General features: G+C 40.7%; 1 protein-coding gene across 1 annotated transcript in view; it reads left to right on the forward strand.

The window, feature by feature from the left end:
- The first annotated feature begins 67 nt into the window (after window positions 1-67).
- PTPN22 (protein tyrosine phosphatase non-receptor type 22) overlaps window positions 68-17,222 on the forward strand; it is a 62,547-nt gene continuing 45,392 nt past the window's right edge. Inside the window, exons 1-2 of the mRNA XM_032421230.1 lie at window positions 68-714; window positions 3,760-3,844. Of these exons, the coding sequence (XP_032277121.1) occupies window positions 3,761-3,844 (84 nt within the window). The 5' untranslated portion in view covers window positions 68-714; window position 3,760. The remainder of the gene's footprint in view (window positions 715-3,759; window positions 3,845-17,222) is intronic.

A 17,222-nucleotide genomic window follows, 5' to 3' on the forward strand; every position in this document is an offset into this window, starting at 1 on the left:
CATGGGGAGGGGCTTGGTGGCAGGCAGAGGAAGCTGTAGACCATTGGTAACTACTTTGGGTCTTGAGCATTAAAGTGGAGTTTTACGAACATTCATCCAGCCTTGGTTCCTAGGAGATGCTAGCACGGATTAGAACGAAGAGCCCATTGCTGCAGCAATCCACGTGTGCAAAAGGGCATGGTGGTCAGCATGGGAATGGAAAAGGCTGCTTGAATCTACAGGACCTTGAGGAGAAAGGACAGGTCGGCCTTGGTGACCCAGCGGATGCGCGCAAAGAACCGAGTGTCCCGCAGATAATGCTAGAGCCCCATCAAATCAATGACCCAGAGCCCCATCAAATCAATGACCCTGGGAGGTAGAGAAAGGCAGGCATAGTGAAACTGAAGCAACGATTGGTCAGTGGCTTCCCCAGGGTAGAGCATGCCTGCTCAGAGAGAGAGAAGGATGTGCTGAGAAACCTGAGTGTTTTTCCCATTAGCTAATAATCAATGTCCTAATAATCTTCCCTGATACTCCCTTCGGTTGAAGTGTTTTTTTTGTCATCTAATTCCAGACTCCGTGACACTGATGTTTCCCCTTACACTGGCACACTTCCCTCTTGCTGGTGCAGGTGACCATGTGACGGGTCCTCCTCTCTGCTGTCCTCTTCCTTCTGACCACACAGCGGAGCCACAGGAAGCAGCAGTGAGATGGTCCTTCCTTGCTCTTCTTCAGGTGCTCATTCACTTTTACTTTCCACTAGAACTCACCCCTGGGGGTTCTGACCGAGCGCTCATGGAATTGTCGTGTTCACTCAGGGTGTGAGCCAGACTGGTTTCAATGTTTCATCACAAATTCGTAAATTCTTTTAGGTACTTGCCAGTCTCTGCTGTATAACATATTCCCCCCTCCCCGGCTCTTGATCTTCCCACAAGATATAAATGAGTCATCAGAATCTTCATCAAAAAGCACCATGCTCCTGTTGTCTGTAGACACCTATAAGTATCTATAGAAGGAAGTGTGAAAAATTAAGTAGCAGCTTAGATTTGTTAAAAATAAAACTGAAGTTTTTTGTTTTCTCCTTCAGTTTTGTTTTTTGCTCGCTTGAGTGGTCTACTCAGGAAATGGTCTTTCAGCTAAGTGGGTTTTTGAGGTTTGGTTATTTCACGATGTTTCTGTCTCTTTTGGTTTTAGAATGGAACAGACTCCTAAGAATTGCTGTTTGCTTTTAAAAAAAATCTGCAGTTATGCTAAGACACTATTTTTAGATTCTTATATTGGGGTAAAAGGACTACAGAGGGCATCTCAGCGAGTTTCTCTTTACCTCATATCTGTCTCTATCTTAGCTCTCCCTAAGAAGAGACTGAAGTTAAAGATTGTTCTGAAATATGAGCTTGAGAAAAAGAGCTTTAAATCTTATTTGATTGGGTCTCTTTTTGTTTATTAATTAATAAAGTTCTGGTTTGGTTGGAAGTGATTACATTCCTAAGGGGACAGAGAGTTTATGAAACTCTCTCGTTAAAATACAGAAAGTCATTTTCCTTTTCGGTTTATGCTTTGCTACTCTGCAAACGAGCAAGTTAGTTTGGAATGTTTTTATTTTAATTAGTAATTACATCTATGTCTTAGTCTTGAGATGCTTTATTAACTGGTTAAAGGTCCTTTTCACTATATTCTGGCTTGTTCACTACTGCATCCCCAGCCCTAACATAGTGCTTAGCATTTAGTTGGTACTCAATAAATTTGTTGAACAAATTGATGGATTTTTATGCCTTTTTTCTAACTTAAAAAAATGGCATAAGAATTTTAAAAGACTTTTAAAAAGCACCCTTGATCCCAGCACTTACACAATTGATCCTTTTCTGCATCACTTAGTCTTCATCTAACCTTGTATATACTTTTACAGGGTTTGAGTTATTGTGAACTTTAGATTTTGTGCTTTTAAAGGCTTCCCCCCATATTTTATATGCCTTAAAATAGCCAAATTAAACATTGCTTTAGTTAGTGCTACAAAAAAAATTCCCCTTTAATGCTAGATGGGGCTAATTGGAGAAATCCTATCCCATTCTCAACAAATATTGTTGAAGAACTCTGCTTCATTTTAACTTATTGTGTGGCTCGGGATGGAAATTCTTTATTGGCTTCACCTGCCTATAAGCAGAATCCCTCAGAGACCGTTCCTTTCCTGTTGTGAGGCTCAATAGAGTGGAGGCGGCTTCATAGTGTTTGGAGTCATGATTTCCCAAAGGGAGTTTGAATAATGCAAAACAGAAAGGATTACTAATATCTTAAATAGAGGAAGTTCTAATGGCACATTTCCGAGTTTTCTTCAGGATTATTTCAGACTAATTTTGTTAACAATTATTTATGGAATTTCTCTCCTCAAGCAGAGATGATATGCTGATTTGGGGCTGCGCTCACTCTGGATGAGACAGTCTTAAGTAGGTTTGTACCCACTGAGGAGAGGATTTATTCAAGCTGAGATGTGGAAGCTTTTTCTAGAACAGCCGGCCTGTCAAACAGGGCCAAAATGCCACACGCACAGCATGGCTTCCTGAAGCGATGGCCTTTTCCAAGGCACCAGTTGGGAGAGTAGAAATGTCTTCTCTAGACACGGTTCATGCTTTGCACCCTGAAAGTTATACTGTTGCCAGCAAGGTGGTTGATGTTACTCTTTTTCTGTTCCTTATAGTTAACTAGCATTGCATACAGGGGACGTTGTGCCAGCTTCCTGGTCAGGTGCTCCTCATGGGGGCCACTGTGCTCCTGGATCCCATATAGACCAATACTCAGTCCTGAAATCAACAACACTTCCCTTAACCGAGGTCAGCACTTCCCCAGCCCTGGGGGAGACACAGACTGTCAGAAGCAGCTGACTTTGCTTCATCCAAAAGAGAGTTTGAGGTCTATATGGCAGACTTAAAACTTCTGAATAAAAATGCCTTCTCTGATGAACAGAAATTTGCCACCGATCACATGGACAAGACACTTTTGGGGAGAATAGTACAGGCAGAAGATGTCTTAACTCCAAACAGTGAAGTTTGGAGCCTCCCTTTCTGACCCTGACTGAACTTGGCTGAGTTCGTTTGGGACATGAGGAAACAGAAGGTGTCAACAGGGCCTTTGTGTTCACTGAGGCAATGGGGAGAGGCAGACCCCATCCATGAGACCTGGCATTCTGCCTTTTCCCCAGGAAACCAGAAAAAAAGTGAATCTTGCTTAAAGATGATGGAGTGGAATGAGAGACTATGGACTTTGAGAAACAAACAGGGTTTTAGAGGGGAGGGGGGAGGGGGGATTGGTTAGCCCGGTGATGGGTATTGAGGAGGGCACGTACTGCGTGGAGCACTGGGTGTTATACGAAAACAATGGATCGTGGATCACCACATCAAAAACCAATGATGTATTGTATGGTGACTAACATAACATAATAAAATTAAAAAAAAAAAAAGATGATGGAGTGGAACAGTCTCGGAGCTAAGCAGACCATGTATGATGCTCTGGTTAGCCTCTTGTTGGTTACAACTTGAGTTGTAACCAGGTTCCTTCCTTGAGAAGGAAGGCACTAGGGCCCTGGAGTGATGATGGCTTTGTTGTGTGACCACAGAGGCTGGTTGCGTACTAATTTCCTCTAGGGCTTGTGATGAAGTCAGTTAACCACAGCCTTCAACATGCTTTGCTCCAGCGACAGCAGCAGCTTCTTGGTGGTATCTCGGCCATGACATACATTTGACATGCCCTCCTGTAACCTGCTGGTAGACGGTTTCTCTTGTCCTGCAGCATGGACCAAAGGGAAATTCTGCACAAGTTCCTGGAGGAGGCCCAAAACAAGAAAACTAACAAAGAGTTTGCCGATGAATTTCTGGTGAGTCCTACATGTGACACTCTCAGGGGAGTTACACAGACTGTTTGACGAGGATGGTCCAACTCTCCTAGACCAAATTGCTCTTGGGATAAAAAGTGAATATCAGACCGTGCAGGGGAGGAAGGGAGAAAGGCAACCTAAAAGTTCAACTTTTCTGAGTGGCTTGTGTGTTTTAAGTATTCTCTCCAAAATACTGTTTTAAATATTGTGTTTGCTAGTTCTTGGAGTTTGACTGGGATTCCCATGGAAGGCCTGCCTGATTCCAGGTGTATAAATACCCACATTAATTGAACATCGGGAGCTCCTAGGTATCTGAGTTGTGGTTTAGGCTTCAAATGACTACTTTTAATTAATATTAGAAGGAAAGAAACTAAGATTAACTTTTCATGGAACATTATGTGTTAGCCTCCCCATGGAATTCCACTTGGATGACAAGGGCTCTTGAGCGCCAAAACTACCTGCTGCCATTTTTCTTTATTTCTTCTTTTCCTTTTCTTATGTATTTTCTTAAGAAGAAAAATGAGAACATGTGTTTTTGCAATAACAGGGTTTCCTTAAGCTTCTTTTGCTTGGAGGGGTGGAATGACTGGGACGGAGAGTAGAGACAAGTGAGGGGCATAGAGCCTAGGGCCGACAAGATCTGATCATCCAGAGCAGTTTTCTTCAGGATTGGACCTTCTGTCCTCAAGCAGTGGGAGTGGGGGTGATCTCCTCTAAGGGGACTGTGCTGACTGATGTGTCAGCAGCTGGGTAGGCCTCATTCATCTATAACCTAGCACATCAGAGGACGTGGGATATCTGATAATACCTATTATGTGTTTTGGAATACTTCCAGCTAGTGTTTCAGGGCTATAAAAACTTGAAGCCTTGGTTTTTCAGCTGCAAAGAAGTGGGAAAAACAAGAGAATTGAAGCAGAAAACCCGAAATCAAATCATGATTCTCTTGTCAACCGAGCTATCAACTCTTTGACATGTTCCTTGATTTCCCCAAGTCTTTGTTTACTAACTTCCAAAATGGGGATGATAATTCATGTCCTATCGATCCTCACGGGTTGTTGTGACGATCAAATATCAATAATAATTAAATGTGCTTACTCATTCAGTAATATTTATTGAGCACCTCCTGTGTACCAGGTTTAGTTCCAGGCCCTGAGGATACAGCCATGAACAAGGCAACACCTCTGTGCTCACGGACCTAACATTCTGGTACCAGATAGTAGATGTGAAAACACTCTGTAAAGTCTTGGGTGATTAGATGTTATGACTGAGGGATTCTATGTTGTGATAGAGGCCCCTATATCAACTCAACTGTGGAATGGTGAAAAATGTGCTCTCATCCCCACTGGCCAGGCAGGGAGTCCCTCTGAGTAGAGCTACCAGGGAGGGAGGCAAGGGGAAAGTCCTGCTTATGTGTCTGTTTAGACACGTGCCTGCCCCTGGGCTATAACTCCTGAGTCACCCAACACATAGAGGCAAAAAGTGACCTGAGGGGCTAGTGCCAACCTCTGTCTTATTTTGGTTGTATTTTAAAAAATAAAATAAAAATAAAAATAAGGACTACATCCTTAATATTGTACTTTTCTTACCTCAGTCATTATAATCTCCCACCAAATTATGGCAGTCACCTCACCTCCTGTTTTCCCTGCCTCTAGCCTTGCCCCACCTTCAATCAATTTTCCATTCAATACTAATAATACAAACCTGGTCAGTTTCCCCTGTTTAAAAACATTTTTTTCAGCTGCTTAAAATTGTGAAATATAATACATAGTTAGAAATTACAGACAACATGTATAATTATAAAGCCACCACCGCCGAGGTCAAGGACTAGAACACTCTCGGACTCCGGAAGACCTCTATATATCGCTTCTCCAGCAGGTCCCTCACCCCCACTCCCATCCCCACCCCCACTGTGTCCTGCCCTGCCCTGCCCAAGGAATAATCACTATCCTGACTTTTATATTAATCACTTCCTTGCTTTTCTAGCTCTTGGTTTTAAGGACCTTGTTTTTGGGTGGTGATTAAGTGGAACCTCACTGTTCACTGACTCATGTCCTCCAGTGGAAAAACAGAGTCTTGCCCTCAGCCCCACCTAAAGGTTCAGCTGAGATACCAGAGACATTCATTTTGGGGGACTTGGGTCGTGGTGAACAGGGCTAGGTTGCTTGCTTGGACAAGGTCAATAGTGCCACTAACCTGAAGGGCTTTCCATATGGTCCTGTCCCCCATCCCACCTTAAGCCCTTTAATGTATTCTCCCAGGATTTGATGTTTTTGAGGTTGGAGGACTAATTCTGTGACACGAGGCCACTGCTAGCCTAAATGGTGGTGCCTTTGTGGGAATTATAGAAAGTCATCTCTGGTTCCAGGGAGACAATCTGTGTACGCTGCCCCCTGCCAGGTCAGAGCCTTGGATTTCAGTCCCCACCCCCAGCCCCTTGGCTGTGTATCTGTGCACAGAGCACATGGCCCTGCTATGCCAGCTAAAGCCAATACCATGCAGCGTACGACTTTTCCTGCGCCAACACTAAATTCAATCACCTTTCTGTAGCGGAAACTGCCACAAAACTAGTGGAAGTTTAGTTCCACTCAACGTGGCTCTTAGTGTAGTGGAAACTGCCACGACCATAAGCTTTTCATGCATTCATTCACATGTTTACTGAACGCTTACTATGTGCAAAGCATTGTGCTAGAGGCTGCAATATGCAATTGCAATGCTTTGGTGGAGCTTATCTCCTAAGACATCAGAGGATGTCATAGTGAGGGAGACATTAAACAGCTAATTACGCTAGTAAATATTGAATTGTGATAGTCTTGGTGGGGTGCATATTCATTATCTTATTTATTACTCATTAAAAAAAAAAACAAACCCATGAGGTAGTTATGATCTGTGACTTACAGATGAGAAAACTGAGGCTCTCAGAAGTTAAGTAATTGGCCTAAGCTTCACGCCAGCGTTCAGCCACAGATGTGAAGTTTAACCTGGATCTGTCATTTCAGAGCCTGTGAATTGAATCCTTATGCAGTAGTGTCTTGCTTCAGCCAATAACACCAAGTTCCCAAAGGGCCTAGCCTGAGCCTAAGTCCCCAGTTAGTAGAGTTTCTTTCTTTCTTTTTAAGAGAGAGAGAGAGAGAGAGTACGAGTGAGGGGGGAAGGGGCAGAGAGAGAAGGAGAGAGAGAGAATCTCAAGCAGACTCCCCTCTCAGCACAGAGCCTGACTCGGGGCTCAATCTCATGACCCTGAAATCATGACCTGAGCCGAAATCAAGAGTCGGATGCTTAATTGACAGAGCCATCCAGGCGCTCCATATTGTTGTTATTCTTATAAAACAATATTATTGCAAGTTAAAAGAAAATAAATTCACCATAGTACCAATATCCCAACAAATACAGTCTTTTTGGTGTGGAAATTCTAGTTCTTGTCCATTTATATACTGCCTTTTACATTGTTATAATGATAGCGTAGATACAATTTTGTATTCTCATATTTTCACTTAACATTATACCCAAATTATCGTGTTAATTAAAATCTGTATTTATGGCCTTTGATGCAGCATTGTAGAATGAAAGAATAATACTCATAATAATAGCTAATACTTTCATATTTCTTATAGAAACTGTTCTAAACACTTTTATGTATCAAGTCATTTAATCCGTTGAAGAAGGTACTGTACATTTTATAGATGAGGAAACTGAGAAGGGGTTAATTGACTTGCTCAAGGTCAGAGAGCTAGTAAGCGGTGGAACAGAGATTTAAGTTCAAGTAGTCTTGCTTTACCATCTATATTTATAACAACTTTGGTGTCATATAAACTTGAGTTTGAATTTAGTTTCTGCCTATCATTAGCTCTGTGACCTTGAACAAAGTCATTCAAAAGTGGGAATAAATAAATATTCACATTGCAGAATTGTTGTGAGGGAAATGGAATAAATACATAAAATGACGTGTGGTAGACACCCAAGTAATTTGATTTTTTCTTTTCTTGGACATTTAGATTATTTCCAATTTTCCACGATTATTAATAGCATGCAATAAATGTGTTTGTCCACATGGTTTTCCTCTTCTTTTGAATTATATCCTGGGGCTAGATCCCCAAAAGTATCATTATCAGGTCCAAAAGTCTTAGCATCTAATTGGCTAAGTATTGCCAAATGTGTTTTTCAAAGAGCTTTTCCAACTTGCAAAATCTGAATTTATCACCTTCTCTACCACCTTGCTAACTCTTAATAACTATACAAGAAAATAAATAAATCTTTTTGACTGCTTACCATATGTTAGGCAGTAAGTGGTTTACCATATATGATCTTAATCACAACAACCCCAAGAGGAAAGCATTATCTTCATTTAACCCATGAAATGGCAAGGCCAGGATTTGAAACTGGTCTGATTAAAAGCCCTTAACCTCTACACTGCATCATAACATGCTCCCCACCCCCGCCCCCCCATTTAGTGTAAAATAGTACTTTGTTATGTTAATTTTATTTATTTGATTTTAGAGCCTCAGAAATTTTCCTGATTCTTTTTTCTTTCTTTTTTTTTTAAATCAAAGTATAGCTGATGCATAGTTTTACATTAGTTTTAGGTGCACAACATAGAGATTCCACAACTCTATACTCCCTGGTTATTTTCTACCTGCATTTCCTCATTTTAAATTTTCTGTTCGTCTACTTTCAACAATAACTAATCCATGGAACTGTGTTCCAGACTCTATGCTCGAGGGCTTCACAAACAGAGCCTCATTTACTTCCCAAAGAATCCCTTACAATGGCTAACAAAGTCCTGTATGGACCAGCCCTCGAGTGCTTCTCCAGCTTCTCACAGGATGTTGAGTTTCTTGTCCTTGTCATGCTGCTTCTGTCACACGGCCTTTGCACACCCGTTGTTCCCTTTCTTTGAATATTCCCTCATACTCCTCTTTACCTAGTTAACACTTCGTAATTCAGATCTCAATTTGGTGGTCATTTCCTCAGAGAAGCCTTCCTTGACCTCCCCAAAATACATCAAATCTCCTATTATACGTTCTCATTAGCACCGGCTGTAGTTTCTTTTTACGTCTCTTTTTTGGTCCCAGCCTTATTAAGGTTTCCATAGCATTTATCACGGTTCCAGTTTTACATCTGTCTGTGTGATTATTTGGTTAATGTCTGCTCTCCCATCAGTCTGAAGCTCCACAAAGACAAGGCTCACATTTAGTTCTGCTTATCTTGGTATTCGTAGCCACTAGCACGCGTTTGGCGAGTCGAGTCATAGACACTGAGGGACAACTTGCCTGAGGTCATGCAGTTCATTAAGTGGTGGAACTTGGATTTGAAAGAGAGCTATCTAACTGTTAAGCCTGTGCTCTTAGCCCTCCTTCGGATCCCTGACTCTATTGCCCCCAATTTATACATTGGTCTGAACATTTTAAACTTAAAAAAAATTGTAGAATATAACATATACACAGAAAAGTGCTTTAAACACACATGAGGGGTGCCTGGGTGGCTCAGTCGGTTAAGCATTTGACTCTTGATCTCAGCTCAGGTCCTGATCTCAAGGTGGTGAGTTCAAGCCCCAATCTGGGCTCCACTCTGCACGTGGAGCCTACAAATAAAGAAACAAAGAAATAAAGAAATGAATAAAATACACATGGGGCGCCTGGGTGGCTCAGTCAGTTAAGCGTCTGCCTTCTGCTCAGGTCATGATCCCAGGATCTTGGGATCGAGCCCCACATCAGGATCCCTGCTCAGCGGGGAGCCTGCTTCTCCCTCTCCCTCTGCCCCTTCCCCAGCTCATGCTCATGCTCTCTCTCTCTCACTCTCTATCCCAAATAAATAAATAAAATCTTTTTAAAAATAAAATAAACACACATATGCAATTTAACAACAAAGTGATAAAGCACCCATACACACACCGCTCAGATCGAGAAACAGAACATTGCCTACACCTTGGAAATCCCTTGGGTGTCCTTCTGGATCACAGCTGCCCCCAACCCCCACCAGATTAGAGGTAAATGCTGCCCTGAAATGGTTATGATTTTTATTTATTTTTTATCCCCTTCACCTATTTTGCCCATCCTCCCACCCCCTCCCCTCTGGCAACCACTAGTTGTTTTTGCTTTTTTTTAATATTTATGAGTCTATTTCTTTTTTCATGTTATTCGTTTGTTTTGTCTTTTAAGATTCCACATATAAATGAAATCATATGATATTTGCCTTTCTCTGTGAATTTTTTTGTTTTTCTGCATAGCTTTAAGACCTATATATATCACTGAACAGTAGAGATTAATTTTACCTGTTTTGTAACTCCATGTAATGCAATCATGTTATGTATTTGTGTGTGTGTGTGTGTTTAATGTCTTCTTTCTTTCACTCTACATTATGTTTATAAAATCCACCTGTTTTGTTACATGTAGCCAGGTCTTGATTTTTTTCTAATCATGTTTATGAATTCCATCAGGGTTGAATATATGCAATTACTGTAGAGTTGTGATCACAGAGGGCACTGAGCAAGGTCACATAGTCACCTAGGATTGTATTAACTATTTTGGATCACCACAGTCCAGTGTCTTAGCTTTAGTTTTGCTAGTCTAAAAATTCAATTTTGTCAGTATACCCAGAGTTGATCAGGACTAGGCAAACACATAAGAAATTCACCAGAAACAAGAATGCCAATTTATTAATTTTTCAGGGAGAAAAGTCACTGTCAGAGTAGAAGCTTGCATTGACTGATAGCATGTTCTATGGTTTGGAGAAAAACTTGTATGAGAAGCCAACTATAATCAGAAAGTTGCCTGATGAGCATAGTGATTTTGGTGGCCTCAACTGTGATGGTATGGTCTCCACCTCCTTGTCTGAACCCTCAAGCTGGGGGCCACTACTATTTCCTGGCCAGCACTAGGGACACAGTGACAGTGCTGGAAGTCTTATCTTCTAGGCTTAATGAGGACCATCTGCTTCCCTCAGTGCATCCTTGATCAGATAGATTACAATTTGCAGAGGAATAGGTATTCCCTTTGGCCAATTACTGCACCTGATTATGGTTTTATGACATGTACGTTTCAGCTATTGTATGAAATATGGGTCGAGACTTGGTTATGTATATCACATGCTGGTCGATTTTGTTTAAAACTCCTTTGATATACTTTTCTACATTGGAGGCAGTTGAAGCGTCTTCATTTAGAAAACATGTGTAAGGGGCGCCTGGGTGGCTCAGTCAGTTAAGCGTCTGCCTTCAGCTCAGGTCATGATCCCAGGGTCCTGGGATTGAGTCCTGTGTTGGGCTCCCAGCTCAGCGGGGAGCCTGCTTCTCCCTCTGCCTGCCGTTCCCCCTGCTTGTGCTTTCTCTCTCTGTCAAATAAATAAATAAAATCTTAAAAAAAAAAGAAAGCATGTGTAAAAGTATGAATTGTGTATAAAAAGTGAAAGCTTAGCAAATGTCAAGAATTGTGCTAAATATACACATATGAGCTCACTGGATGTCTGTATGTATTTGTACAAAGACTGGATGGGAATATGGAAATATGAACACAGCTTCATGTCGATAGGGTAATTTGATTATGGTGTATCTTCTTCCTTCTAAAAAACGTTTTGGAGTGAAGAAATTGCAAATAGAAGTACAAATAACAAAAATACCAACAACAACATTTAACCTATCAGATGGCCCTATACTTAAAACATTATAATTCTAATGTCAGTCAGAGTTCAGAAATAATGCAGTTTCATACATTGCTGTTGTAACCTTTCTACAGGCAAAATTTGTATACCATTTCTGATATATTTATATGATAATATGGATCAAAAGCCTTTACAGTGGGCAAATTCTTTGGCCACTCCTAAGAATTTATCTAAAGAAAATAATGAAAGATGTTTGCATAGGTTTTGGCTACCTATAATAATATTGTTTAGAACTATCATTTAGGAAGATTGAAGCACCTTAAATCTGCAATAATATGAAGGAATAGGCTAAGTAATTTATGTTGCACCCCATACAATGGAATACTCTGCCATCACTAAAAATGTAGAACGCAAATTCGTAAGTAAAAAGAGCAAGTTGCAAATCCCTATATACAGTGTGATCCCATCTTTATTACACACATAGATAAAGGATTGGAATGTAATATAAAATATTAAGAATGATTAACTCTGGGTAATATGGGATTATAGGTAATTTTAATAATTTTGTTTTGCTTCTCAGTATTCTAAAATTTCTTCAATGAATATGCATAACTTTTTTATTTAAGAAATCTATATTTAAAATTTTCCTTTTGTGTTGCTTGATTCCATCTAAACAAGAAAAAGCAAAAAGAGAAATGGGGGGGTGATTTTTATGTTTCTTGGGGATGAGGTATTTTTGTAGAAAAAGTAAACACTGTGTTTATCAAATACAAAGATATATTTATTAAATATGGAGGATTCAATGAACCCTAATAGAAAGACTATACCCAGTCCTGAAGGCCACGGTAATGTTGGTTTATAGTACACTAGAAGTCAGACTCGTACCGTAGCAACTTCTGGAGACTTACCACAGACAGACCAGAGAAGGCGAGGTATATTTTAGTTCCACAGAGAAGATCTAGATGTCTCCTAGCTCTATATTTTTTTACAGTAACAATACTAACAGGGCAGTCATGAACACAGTACCTCTTGCATAGCTAGTCACAAACATCTGTCCAATTGAAATGACTCATTTATGCAAAACAGCCTATCACTTGAACATACTTATCAACATTTCTTGACTTTTGTGCACACGAAGGTGAAGTTTTTTGGCTACTACCACCAGAATAAATATATTGCATCACTTCTAAAGCGAATTCCTCTCAATTCCATCCCCAGCCTCTCACTAGGGACTGTCCAGTCCCATATTTTCAGTTATTCACAGGACTAAAAAAAAAACAACAACATGTCTTGTCATAGCCTCATGTTGTAAGTATCTAAAAAGTTGAACTTCCTGGGCGGCTCAGTCGGTTAAGCGTCTGCCTTCGGCTCAGGTCATGATCCCAGGGTCCTGGGATCGAGTCCCGCATCGGGCTCCCTGCTCTGTGGGGAGCCTGCTTCTCCCTCTCCTCCCCACTTGTGCTCTCTCTCTCAATATCTCTCTCTCTCTCAAATAAATAAAATCTAAAAAAAAAAAAAATTCAACAACAAAAAAAAATAAAAAGTTGAACTTCTTGGTTTACTCACCCCACTTTGGCTATTGCTTACCCACCTACTCACTTACCTGACTAGTGGATTGCAACCCAGTCCTCATATGTTTGGCTGGCTAGTTGGAGCTAGATTGAAGGCTTGGAATAGATCATACTGACTTACAGTTGTAGGCATTGAAGAACTACCTTGAGAAGCTCTGGAAACAGCCAACCTGATCCCCCTCTCTCATCTAGCACAGGGGGGCCATATTTGCTTTCTCCCACTCCAAAATGTAACTTATGCTGGGTCTTCCGTATAATAATGTAGTTCTCCAAGGCAAAGATATTATGGTCTTGGGCTTTCTTTTTCTTCGTGTCCTCTTTTAGGAGTGACCTTAATCCATTTATTAGTAATGAGCTTACTAGTCAATGAAAAGAACATGCTAATGACTCTGTCCTGATTTCTATTCTTACGGTCAGAACTTCAGTTTTCCTGTCTTGAAAGGAAAAGGGGAGTATAGACCATAAACCAAATGCGTGTACTATTAGCTTATCAAGCATATACCGAATCTGGTTTGTCATACGTTCCAACTGATCAGGGCCCAGGACGGGATGCTGGCCCCCCAGCAACTTTGCCCAATTTCTCTCGTTTGTGCCACCTCTAGTGAACGCACATCCCTGCACCTTGTGCTTGGCAGAGAAATACCTCCCCCCTCTCACCTATCCTTTCTCCCTCAACCCCAACTCACCCCCATGGCTGTGCTTTCTCTTTTATGCGCTTTTGCTGTCTACTCTCAAAGCTCCTCCTTTTCTGGTGAGGTGTATCCGTTCTTCTGTCCTAATTCTGCTCTGTTTTGTTCTCTCTTGGGGTGTTGGAGCCTGTGGGTCTGGCAGGGAGAGAAGGGGAATAAAAAAAAGGACTTCACAGTGATCTGAGCTCAAGTAAGATATCTAAAAACAAAACGAAAAAAACAAAAACCTTTCACACTTTCCAAAGGAACAATTCCATAGGCATTTCCTATGTGATGTTTTGTTAAAAGTGCGTCTCCCTGTGTCATTCAGCAGGATGACTCCAGGAGGAACGAGTAGGGGAGAAAAAGCCATCCTGTCCTATTGTTGAAGGGGGCAGTCAAGGTGGCTGAAGAAGCACAAGTTTACAAGCGCACGTGCGCATGCTTACACACACACACACACACACACACACACTCTTTATCTGCGACATTTTACCAAATTAATAGAGGCATATCTTCCAAAAAGGGCTTTTTGCCTCTAGCATTCTCCCTAGAAAGAATTCCACAAGTAAGCAAAGCAAAACAAACAAGTAGAAACAGTGTAACAAGGAGTATGCAGCCGGGTCCGTTCTGGAGATTTCTAAGAGGAACAGTTCTAGGACTTGAATATTTTCAGCAGCCCTGGAATGAATGGCAACCTAAAAGTGATCATTCCAAAGATGCATAAGAGCAGAGACAGCTGAAAAATCAGAGTAACTTGAGTGGAAATCTTTTATAGTCTCCCATGTGCCTCTGGCACGTCCTTAGTTAAATTCCCAAACTAGCCCACTGGCATCCATCTTGTTGTGAAAACATACTGTATTGTTATCAGTTCAGCATCTCTCCCCCTAAATCTAATCCTGAAAATCCACAGGAATTCAAACCATGGTAAGAAACTAGAATTTAAGAAATGACTGTATACCTGCTCTGTAATAGGTCGCCTGTGTCTGATCTACCTCTAGAAACAGAAAAAATGGTCATTAGAACAACACATGCTGGTATTTATGGTCCAGCAGCTAAGCAGGCAGGTTGGCTGTCCCATTTGTCATCCTCAGTTGGAAAAGGCTTACATTCCTATTTTCTGAGGTGGTATAATAATTTAGTGATTATGTATTATTTGGAAAGTATCATTTTAATTAGCTTCTAGATATTTGGAATTCTTTGTGTTATGAACTCCCAGCTAACAAACATCTCATGACCCCAACTTTTCATCAAGTTATCCAGAGCTGATCTTGAAATCTAAGGATGGATTTGGATGATTTATTGGAGCAGATTTCTATTCTCTACGACCTTTTTTTATTTCTCTCTGTGTCATCATACCTTGGTTTTAGCCTCTCCCTTCCTCACCCATTTTTTTAAATGATGTTGTTATACGTGTCCTTAAGTAAACTCCTACAGATAGACACACATCCTAATTATGTGAAAACACTATATGAAGTATAGCAACTAAGCAACCATAAATAACACCCCCCTTCTTTTTTATTTTTTCTTGTTGCCAGTCACTCAAGGAAAGTTCTTTCTCTATTTCCTTATTTCTCTTTATTATTTTACCCCGTGGAACAAAATAGACCATAATTTAGGTTGAGGAATGCACAAGCAGTACCCGATATACATTTATGAGAAAGGAAAGGAAAGCCATAGTTTTAGAAAAATGATATTATACATAATTGATAGTGACATCAATTTGTATGATCTTTTTTTTTTTTTTTTTTTTTTTTTTAGAGAGAGAGAGAGGGTGCCTGCATGTGCAAGGAGCAGGGAGGGGTAAAGGGGGAGGGAGAGAGAGAATCTTAAGCAGGATCTCCATAGAGCCTGACACGGGGCTTGATCTCATGACTCTGAGCTCATGACCAGAGCTGAAATCAAGAGTCGGATACTTAACTGACTGAGCCGTCTAGATGCCCCTCAATTTGTATAATCTTAAAAGAAACCGGAAGTCAATCCTTTCTTTTTTTTAAAGAAAAGAAAATATTTCTTGTTTTATTAGACAACCTTAAATACATTTTTTTCTAATATCGTTAAATATATTTTTCTAGTTAAGAGTTCACATAGACTGAAAGCAAGCCTGTTAAATTGGCTAAACAAGGATGTGTGTAGACAATGAGGTCACTGCAGGGAAATGCATGTAATCAGAGAGGTATGATCCCTCGGAACCACAACCTAGGCCCGGGTTAAGAATTTTAGGTACCTGGGGCCCCTGGCTGGCTCAGTCAGTGGAACATGTGACTCTTGGTCTTGGGGTTGTGAGTTTGAGCCCCACGCTGGGTGTAGAGATTACTTAAAAATTAAAAAAAAATCTTAAAAAAATTTATTAAAAGAATTTTAAGTACCTGAAGTCATTTGTTTATTCCCATTTCCTGCATTTATTAAACATTTATGGAGCACACATTATGTCTCCTGGGAAGTTAATCTTAAGACACCTTACAATTATAGGACTGTGGGGAATATGGGAAAATTAACTTAGGATCCAACTGGGGAGCATCTCAAGTACTTGGCTAAGGAGTCTGGGCTCTTTCCCAGTAGCAAGGGGATTCACTGAAGTTGTTTTGGGCATGAGAGAGATAAAGAAAGCAATATTTTAGTAAAATTAATTTGGCATAATTGTCCCTTAATGAATTTGGATGAGGAAAGACAGAAAAGTGTGCAGGTGAGTTAAGAAGCAACTGGACCAGTTTAAGCTTTAAGGTAGAGGGTCTGAATTAGGGTACCTGTGGTGGACATAGGAAGGAAGGTCGACACAAGATACTGCATGGGAAGAATCAGTTGAACTTGCTGACCCAGTTAGAGGTGGGAATTGTCAGAGTCACCACAAGTGACTCTCGGTTTCCAGGGTGTAGTTGCCTGGGATAAAGATGATGCGAGTGGCATTGACAGTGGGAACGATGCTGATTTTGGTTTGAAATGTGCCAAGTTGGAGGCTCTAATAAGATGTGGAAGTGGAAGGTCTAGGATATGGTGAGGAATTTAGGCCTGGAACTTAGTAATCGAATCTCTATGTAGAAATTTGAGAGTTCTCCCATCGGGGTTGGAACTAAAATTGAATTTGAATCAGCTAAATAAATTTCAAACCCTCCCACTGGTATGCCTTCTCCAAGAGTATATGGTATCCCGGAGCGAAGGTATAGAGTGAGAGAAGAACAGAGAGTTGAGGACTTAACTTTGGAACTTTGGAGAACTCACAACCGGAAGGCAGAAATGGACAGAAAGCCAGTGAGAAAAAGTAGACGTGGGAATGAGAAGGCAGAGAAGAAGGAGGAGAACCAAGATAATGTGGACTAGTAAAGGCCAAGGGAGGAGGAGATTTCGAAAAGGAAGTTAAAGAGATTGAAGACTGAGTAGATCCTGAGGGATCAGACCTATAGGAAGTAGTTAATGCTCTTCACATGATCCATCCACCGTTAAATAGTGGGTAGATCATGAAAATTATTTTCTGTAGTTCAACAAATATGTATCAGCGATCACAGATGTTTCCCCCTTTTCTTTCTCAGATTGAGTAAGGCTTCACAATTC

Source organism: Phoca vitulina, unplaced genomic scaffold, assembly GCF_004348235.1.
Source record: "Phoca vitulina isolate PV1807 unplaced genomic scaffold, GSC_HSeal_1.0 scaffold2, whole genome shotgun sequence".
NCBI lineage: Eukaryota > Metazoa > Chordata > Mammalia > Carnivora > Phocidae > Phoca > Phoca vitulina.